Source organism: Sinohyriopsis cumingii, chromosome 8 (assembly GCF_028554795.1).
Source record: "Sinohyriopsis cumingii isolate HCF-2022 chromosome 8, ASM2855479v2, whole genome shotgun sequence".
Classification (NCBI taxonomy): domain Eukaryota; kingdom Metazoa; phylum Mollusca; class Bivalvia; order Unionida; family Unionidae; genus Sinohyriopsis; species Sinohyriopsis cumingii.
The window spans coordinates 63,804,361-63,814,179 of NC_142968.1; the positions used below are offsets into that span (position 1 = coordinate 63,804,361).

General features: G+C 34.5%; 1 protein-coding gene across 1 annotated transcript in view; it reads right to left on the reverse strand.

The window, feature by feature from the left end:
- LOC149793681 (32 kDa beta-galactoside-binding lectin-like) overlaps nucleotides 1-9,819 on the reverse strand; it is a 36,249-nt gene extending 26,430 nt beyond the window's left edge. Inside the window, exons 1-2 of the mRNA XM_089967656.1 lie at nucleotides 9,536-9,819; nucleotides 2,760-2,833 (exon numbers count right to left, since the gene is read on the reverse strand). Coding sequence (XP_089823782.1) covers nucleotides 2,760-2,833; nucleotides 9,536-9,749 — 288 coding nt within the window. The 5' untranslated portion in view covers nucleotides 9,750-9,819. The remainder of the gene's footprint in view (nucleotides 1-2,759; nucleotides 2,834-9,535) is intronic.

Consider the following 9,819-nt stretch of genomic DNA (forward strand, 5'->3'; position numbering starts at 1 on the left):
AGCTTAAATTCATTGATATCCTTCGTTTTATTATTGTTGAACTTAAGAATATAAATACAATATTGAAAGATGATGATTTGAAGATCATGTTCGCAATATTTGTAAACTGTTTTTAAGTATGACAAAACAGGGTATTTAATCATGTGAACAAATAGACAAAATTACCTGAGAAACGGAATGTTTATTAAACAAGAAGAAATTAATACTTGTCAGAAAATGATTATACTCACGGTAAACTGGATTAGGTTAAACATTCGGATACAAATATTTAGGAGATTATCATGATTCATATTCAGATACTGACGTATTGATCTTGCTAATAGGCTCAAGAAGTTTAGAGAAGTCATGATACAAAAATATAAGCTAGATCCATCTTACGTTTCAAGGGGTTCATTAATATCATTTTACTGTTCATTGAGGTATAATTCGGAAATAAAATATGAACTTCTTTCTCATACTGATTAACAGTTTGTTCTTGAAAAATCAATCACAGGTATATAAATGGTTGCAGGGAAGTAGTTCGTATATCAATGGTTACAGGAAAAGTAGTTCGTATAGCAATGGTCGCAGGAAAAGTAGTTCGTATATCAATGGTTGCCTGAAAAGTAGTTCGTATATCAAGGTTTCAGGAAAGGTAATTCATATATCAATGGTTGCAGGAAAAGTATATGTAAAAGCAAAACAAAATATATGCTTGACTATGATAAACGTATCGTCATATATTTTATACCTTAATGCAAATGTATTATATTCCTATAGCACAGCCTCCTCCCTAAAAAGGATTCAAATATATTGATCTAGAAAGCATCACTGATGAAATATTAAATACTGCTTATATTAATTCTCAATGATATTTTCTAGACGTTGAACGAAACTATCCAAAACATTCATGATACACATAGTAATTATACATTAGCACCTGAAGCTATCAAAGTAAAAAATATCTCATTATCAGATTACCAAAAATAGTTGTTTAGGTTATTTAAAAAAAAACAAAAAAAACAAAAAAAAAAAACAATAAAGACATCCTTGGAGTAATTGATCAGGAACCTAATCAGCTGACTAAAGAAAACGACAATGCTAGAATTATAAATTACAAACGTTCACAGAATAATAAAACTGAAACCAAACACATGTGTGAACGCATATATTAGTTACAATATAAATCTAAGAAATAAAGAACAACAAGATAGTGATCGTCAATAGACTTTATTGAAACTGACGAATAACGCTGTTTATGGAAAGTCAGTGAAAAATGTTAGAAATTGTTTCCAATTGCGCAGAATGAAAGAAACGGAAAAATTATAAAATTATTCAATAAGCCATCACTTTCAGCACGAACAATATTCAGTGAAGATTTTGCTGGTATAAACATGATAAAAATAATGATAAATAAAGCAATTTATATACTGCACAATGGATATTTTTTAAAAATCTAAGGGAAGGAGCACCTACCCCCATCCCACCTCCGCGGACGCACTTGTTGATACAAAATCAATATTGCTGGCAATATTGTAGATTTATAGGAATATATAGATCGGATCTTTATTATACAGCTGAATATCCAAATATCATTTTCTAAGCAATAAGAAGAACGTTTTAATGCATGTGGTTTATTTACATTTGAGGCAAATTATGCATTTATTACTGAATGTATGGCATTAACAGCGACCGTGTATTCAGTTAAATTAGAAATGTATAAAGTGCAAATTACATTATAGTAAAATCATATTTAACACATGTCTTGCATAACAAGTTTTTATTTGCTGGAAAATAATAACAAATAAATCTCATACAACAAGATCACAGAAATTTAAGTTGGACGTTTGTGAAAATAATTTTAAAAATAGTTTCAGCGCATGATAAGTTAAAAGGTATAATTTTGCTGGTGTAAATCAATATGATGTTGGTCAATATCAAATTTAAAAAGTAATCATTGTAGTAGGGTAAATTTCACCAAACAATTTACAATCTAAAACCGCTACAATAAATGTATTTTGGAGAAGTTAAGCCATTTTATACCGCTTCTTGTAATAACCACATTTAAGTCACTTTAACTTTATTAAACCATTTAAAATAAAATACAAAATGGTTTGCAAAAAGATTAAAAATATCACGGGGTGAATTAGAAGAACAGCTAAAAGAAAACCCTACATGGAAGAAAAAAAAACAGTTCGTTTATCTACTACTTCCAAGTTGGAAATTTACAAACCAATTTAACAATAGAACAATTTGTAGATGAAAGAAATTGAGCAAATTAAGTTTTTAGCTGCAGAAGGATGTTTCTTATGTCATATGTCTAGGGTATGATATCAGATGAAGATTACACGATTTTATTCGACTGTTTATGAAATTGATTTCCCTGGACGCCAGAGAAAACATAGTTCGTTATTGCCTTTACTCAATCCTGAGAGTAGACCTGGAGCCTCCAACTTGTTGCTGCGGTGTGCATCGAAGATAATCTGTTGAAATGTATTCACACGCACGCACGCACACACACAGAGGTACACACACACACACACAGAGGTAATAAAACCAAAACATACAGTTGAGATTAATAGATTCGTCAGTATGTTTCATTGAACAAGATTTCTACCTCGTACAGATGCAGATTTTACACACATTTATGAATATTTACCTTTTTGCCTTTATGCGTGTATCTCATTGTATGTATGTATGTATGTATGTATGTATGTATGTATGTATGTATGTATGTCATGTACACACGAGAGTATACACGAGAAAGAGACATTCCTTACTATATTATTGCATAAATCAGTTCCACATGTGTAGCATATGTCCATTTCATCTGTGTCCCGCATACAAGGGCATCCTGAAGTGTAGAACATTGTATTAATTTTTTTACTGCTACTGTTCGTACTTCAGTTACGAGCACATCAAGAGTGCGGTAACTTTACCAAGTGTTTCATAAATCCTCTCCTGGTAGGATCAAACCAGTTTCACTTCTTATGGTCTCTAAAGCTTTGGACGAATTCCAGCTTTCTTGCGGGAGAAAAAGCATATAAAGAAACACCTAAATAACTTATGCAGGGTTCAGAATAATTGAAATAACTGAAAATCCTATTAAACGTTTGTTTCCCACTGGATTGGAAATGTCATGGAAATCGAAAGATTTGTTGGATGTCATGGAAAAGTGACGAGCATGAATGATTCACTCCATGGTTACATAAGTGTATCGAACACTAATTGCTTTGCCTTTAATAACAAGGTAAGTAATGGGATAGGACCAAACCTTATAAACAACTTATTAGGCGTTTTCTCCCTTTAAAACAGTGTACATAGTCTGATTTGGGTAGTTAGATAAACAAATGTTCGAATTGATTGAAACATATAAGTTGATTGATGTTATGTAGCTACAGGAATAAATGTTCTAACTGACTGAAGCATATTAATTGTTTGTTGTTTTGTAGTTGCATGAAGAAATGATTTAACTGATTGAAACATATTAATTGTTTGCTGTTCTGTAGTTACATGAAGAAATATTCTAACTGATTGAAACATTAATTGTTCGCTATTTTGTAGTTACAGGAAAAAATGATTTAACTGATTGAAGCATATTAATTGTTTGTTTTCTGCAGTTAAAAGAAGGAATGATTTAACTGACTGAAGCATATAAATTGTTTGTTGTTTTGTAGTTAGAGGAAGAAATGATTTAAGTAATTGAAGCATATTAATTGTTTGTTGTTTTGTAGTTATATGAAGAAATGATTAAACTGATTGAAACGTATTAATTGTTTGTTGTTTTGTAGTTACACGAAGAAATGATTTAACTGATTGAAGCATATTAATTTTTGTTGTTTTGTAGTTACATGAAGAAATGATTAAACTGATTGAAACGTATTAATTGTTTGTTGTTTTGTAGTTACATGAAGAAATGTTCTAACTGATTGAAGCATATTAATTGTTTGTTGTTTTGTAGTTACATGAAGAAATTATTTAACTGATTGAAACATATTAATTGTTTGTTATTTTATAGTTACACGAAGAAATGGTTTAACTAATTGAAACATATTAATTGTTTGTTGTTTTGTAGTTACATGAAGAAATGTTCTAACTGACTGAAGCATATTAATTGTTTGTTGTTTTGTAGTTACATGAAGAAATGATTAAACTGATTGAAGCATATTAATTGTTTGTTGTTTTGTAGTTACATGAAGAAATGTTCTAACTGATTGAAGCGTATTAATTGTTGGTTGTTTGTAGTTAAAGGAAGAAACGATTTAACTGATTGAAACATATCAATAATCTGATGTCGCTAGTTGATTGGTTAATATATTTATTTTCTCTGTTGAACGAAAAATACAATAAATCATATAGAGTAGTATATATACGGATCACTGCCATCTCACCTCTGTCTACATGGGTTCGAATCTCCGGTTCGGCCTATGTGGGTATGTGAGAAAGCTTGCCAGTAGCTTCTCGTGGATCTCAGAAAGAGACAGACAGACAGACAGACACACAGAGAAATTAGATTAACATGTTCTGTACGCTACAGTTCTTATCTAATAACGGATATTAAGCGAATATATGGCGAATTGATGGCAGGATTGTAATAATAATAATAATAATAATACGATTTTTACGAGGGTTATTTTTTAAAACCTGTTTATAAAATTAACGCCGATAAATAGACAAAACAACGATCTATACCTGGAAGATGACCACGTTGTGGAAGACGGTTTTCCTCGGCTGGTGAACGGGAAATGGCTGATGTGAAAGGTGTATTTGAAGATGCTGATGCTCGATTTTCAGTGGAAGATATTTCTATCATCGTGGGAATTAATTTATCAACTGTTTCTAATAGAATGATGAATCCTTTGAAGCTAAGAAAAATGTGTGCGGGATGGATCCCTCATTTGTTTACGGCTGATCAAAAACAGACACGGGTTTCAATTCCCAAAATAGTATTTGACAAATATGAAAAGAATAAACAAAGAAGTTTAATTAGATTGTCATAGGTTATGAAACATGGATTTACTTTTCTGAGCCCGAATCAGTAATAATAATAACATCTGATCAGAGACAATGATTAGAGAATACAAACCAGTACGTGCACAGGTACCGCAGGTATCTATATGTCTATCAGGGCATAAATCTGCCTGTTTTGACAGGGTGCCTGAAGGACCACAGCATTCAAAGTTTGCCACATTGTCAGTTCTGCCCTGGTTAGTTGTATGCACTAGAGTTAGTCAAATGAATTTTTTTTCGATTTCCCTAAAATCATTTATGTTTTGTGTTTCAGTATTTCACCGATATCCATTACAATTATCACCACTTCAGTGAGGTTCATCGTTCCACAATTGAGTCACTGTGTCACACTAACCGGAGAAAATTAAATAATCCTTTTGTCAACTTAGGTGAAGTTCAGTTGCAATCAATAATTTGTAAATTATGCAGCAGAAATTTAGAAGAACGTGTTGAAGATCCGAAATTAACTCCAAGCAGAAACCCTTATATTGGACCTTTAATACCTTTATCTGATGAATTAACCCTTCTATAACGAATCTAGGACGACACTCCACTGGCCGGTCACATAAGAGTCAATTGCCTAGTTATTGAGCTTGCAAAGAAGTATTTAAAATCGTTTTGCGAAATAATAACATTTTGTTTAAAGAGTCAGTGAAATATCATAGAGAACAATCTGACGAATTTTTTGGACTACCGAGACGTCGATATTACTTTAATATAAGTCGTTACGGTCCAAACGAAAATAGCGACATCCGAATCAATGATAGCAATTAATATTATGGCGGGGGGTTGGTAGCATTACAAAATAGAAAGTATGGTAATGGGAGTTTTAGATTTCCGTTACCGAAGTTTTACACAAATTCAACCCGCCCTAGGTTTGGAATGGCCTTTCAGTTAAAAAAATAATTGGACCACATGAGTTTGATTCAAGATCGCTTGCGATCCCTCTAAACGCAATCATAGGGTCTACCACGGTCTAGTCCGATAAATAAATTCCCCTAAATATGTGTTGATACTCGTCGACCTTATGCGGGTTTGATGTCATTTGTTCAGTAATTTAAGCAATTCTGCTGCATGCAAATCATTCGGGAACAAACATGCATACACTTTAGACACATACCGGCAATTTTTAACAGCTATATCTAGCGCGAAATTCAAAATGGCCACAGTACAGATGGTTGTGCTATCCACGTGGCTTTACAAGTGATCAAACATAAGATTTTCTCCGGAAACGTAATGTACATCACCAAAAGAACTCTCCAGCCGAATGTATCTTCACAGCTGCGTGAAATTTTTTGCAGCTTGTACTGAATAGGTGATATCAGTCCCTAAAGCGAAAACCAATATTGTCACCGGTGAAGGGCTCATTTATCGGCCTAACCACGGTCATTCTGGGCGAGCTTGACGACTGTCAATAAATAACGTACGATCGCGCGAAGCAGGTCACTCTCGGGTCATTCCGCGGTATCTGTAACTGCAGTCTATACTTTTCCACTCTGCTTCATGTTTGCTTTTTATCAATCATTTGTCTGCTTTGGTCATACCTACTCGAATTAGCGCACTTAGTCATCGGGACTTCTCAATTTCTACCATCACGGTTTCGATCACATTCTTGGTAATTATTTTATCTTCAATAGCCACCGGGGGCAGCTTGTCAATTGTGCCGACCATTCTCTGTATAACTACGATAATTTCTCAGTTTATGTTCCTGACACATTCCTAACGAAATTATTTAATCAGACTGGTCTACCTATACTGGTTACATGAGTTGCAATTGCAGCCACTCTCAGACCGTCCACGACAACAAACTCGTGTTTATGTATATAAACAAATCAACACCACTTCCAACTACCTTCTCTCCAGTCGACCTTCCGGACATGTTTGCAAATTTCTTCCGTGACAAAGTACAAACCATTAGAGATAAGCTTGACACCACAATTTCAATTAACTCGTCGTCACCATACAGTTGGGATACAGAATTTGAGCGGCAACCATTAGCAGCATTTGAACCTGTCTCTATGGATTTCGTACGTACAATCGTGTTGAAGAGTGCAACAAAGTCATGTGAACTTGATCCAATTGAAACATCGCTGCTGCTTGAGTGGTTAGATCCAGTATTGCCTTCACTAACTGATGTTATTAATACCTCTCTCTCATCCGGAGAATTCCCATCATTTTTCAAAACTGCCATTGTAAAGACTCTGCTGAAGAAACCAACACTAGACCATAACGATTTAAAGAACTACCGCCCAGTTTCTAGTCTCCCATTCATATAACAAATCTTAGAAAATGTTGCTATATCCCAGCTTGTATCTCATCAAAATTCAAACAGTCTTTTTAGCAATGTACAATCTGCATATCGCCCTTGCCACAGTACTGAAACTACTCTTTTAAAAGTAGTTAATGACATTCTCTCTGCGTTGAATAGCGAAAAGATTACAGTCCTCAACCTCCTCGATTTGTCTGCAGTATATATATACAGAGAGAGAGAGAGAGATACACAACGATTCGTTAATATAAAATATTGTTCATCAATCCTTCATAGCCTAATATTTATATGTTACTGCATTTGTATGGGTAAATATGAACGAGTTTTGGGATGGAATACTGCACGAACTTGTGAGTGCAGTAAATCCTTCCGACAAATCGAGTTCATATTTTCCCATACAAATGCAGTAACCTTTTTAATATATGGTCATTTTTTTATTCTACCTAAGGTTTAATTATATAAACAAAATACACTACAATAAACAACGTAAATGAATGAATGCCGTATTCCAAACTAAATACACAAGCGCAGATTTGTCATTACACAATGACATCATTATTAATGCGCACATAACTCCGCCCAGATAAATTTGAACTTAGTCGCGCGCTCGACATGAATTTCGAAAGAAAATGGCGTGTCTAGTTAAAATTTAAATTTTCAGTCATTTTGTGAATGAGTGCGCATTGCAACAATTTTTTCCATTTGATCTGGAATGAATATCTTTTGGTATTTTGTTTCAATTCGACGAAAGTTTGTGATTTTGGACTGGATTCATCTGTGCAAATTATGCATGAAATACATCGGATTGAAGTGGCGCAGGAGAAGCGTGTTTACCTCTGCAAATGTGTTTCTGTTTCTGTCATTGAATGTTTGAAATCATAACGTGGGAAAATTATGAAGTATTTCAATTGCAATTATCAAAAAGACGCTATGGGAATTTAATGCTTATTTCATTTTGAGTGAAGTAAGGAGGACGCAATTGCACTTATCATCGAAATTACAGCATAATTTCGAAATGTGTAATCCAGATTGAAAACCTATGATATGGCTCATGTAATTCGGATTTGTAGAATTAAGAAAATACATTTTGAGGAAATTCAGGCTGTAAAACTTTATTTTGCCATTCTTATCACCAGATAAAGAAGACAGTATATGCCTTGTCACTTGTATGTTATTTTGTAAGGACTTAATCTTCCGTCTTTTATATAATGTAGCTAGCCTAAATCCGTAACATTGTATCAACGCGGAATGTGCCAAAACAGCTCGGTGTTTTTGCAGTCCACGAAACATATTTTAGTTCATTCAGAAACAAATTTAAACAACCACAACATAAAAAGCCTCTTACGCGAGTGTATATGATTTGTTTACAAATCAAAAGTGCTGGCGTCTGCGTGATTGTTTGTTTACAATAGAAAGTAGTTCCTTTATTCACGTGAATGCTGTATGCGAATTGTCGCACGCGTTCAGTATCGGGGAATGTTGAACGATTCTGACAATGTAATGTTAACGGGGAAAAATGAGCATATAATAAAGCGCGTTACCACATTATAATGCAATGGATTGTATACAATGTTATGAAATTCATAAGCCGTAAAAGACGTTACGTAGCTAATAGTGTTGTTCAAAAGCATAAAAGCTTCTCAAAAAAAATATATTCTACTATGTGGCAGGCCCCGTACCTTGGTATTAAATCTCACCTTGTTCGAATAGTTTTCTTCAAGCTGGAAGTTGGCGGAAAGCACTGCACATTTAGTGTTGCGAGAGTGCAAACGATCATCAAGCTAACCCATGTGGTCCATTGATATTCAATTCAACGGCCAATCGAAACCCCGGGATGGCTACATTTTCATGAAAACACGATGGAGGCGTGCGCCCACAGGAATACATTTGTGCTCCATTCGTGAGTGCAAAAATATTTAGAGTCATTGGGTGAAGAATACGTTGACCAAGATCGGTAAAGGAAATCTCAAGCGCCCATTACATGCTACAAATTTGCGGGAACTAGAAACAAGTGTACCAAGATTCATAATTAGCTTACAGTGTTTTAAATATCAAACTGGTTTTATACTGACAACATCACTCTTCCAGAGTTTGTTTTAAATGTTGAATTGTCTATATGAAATGTGAACTAAAGCTTGCTATATGCAGAGTTCGTGACGCCCAATGGCAATAAAAGGACAAACATATCGAGATTAAAAAAGTTATTTCAGATAATTTTGCATTGCTAGATTAATGGGTATCGAGTGCAACTGCTTCAAAACTGTTCTGTTTTCTTACCTTGCACAGGCATTATCATCGGAGCTTGAAACTGCTCCGGTTGCTGTGGGTTCAGAGTCCTGGAACCGACTGGTGGCGTTCCAATATTTTCTTCCAGAGCCTCCAGCCGTGACAGAATGTTGGCAATGCACTGGTCAGTGGGTACACACGGAGACTGACCAGCAGCCGCTCTGGTGACGATCAAAATCAGGCTAACTAACTCCGTCCACAGCATTATGGAAATCTAAATATGTTGGGTAAACTTACAAATCCAGTGACTGTGTCTAGTAACTTACTGGACACCA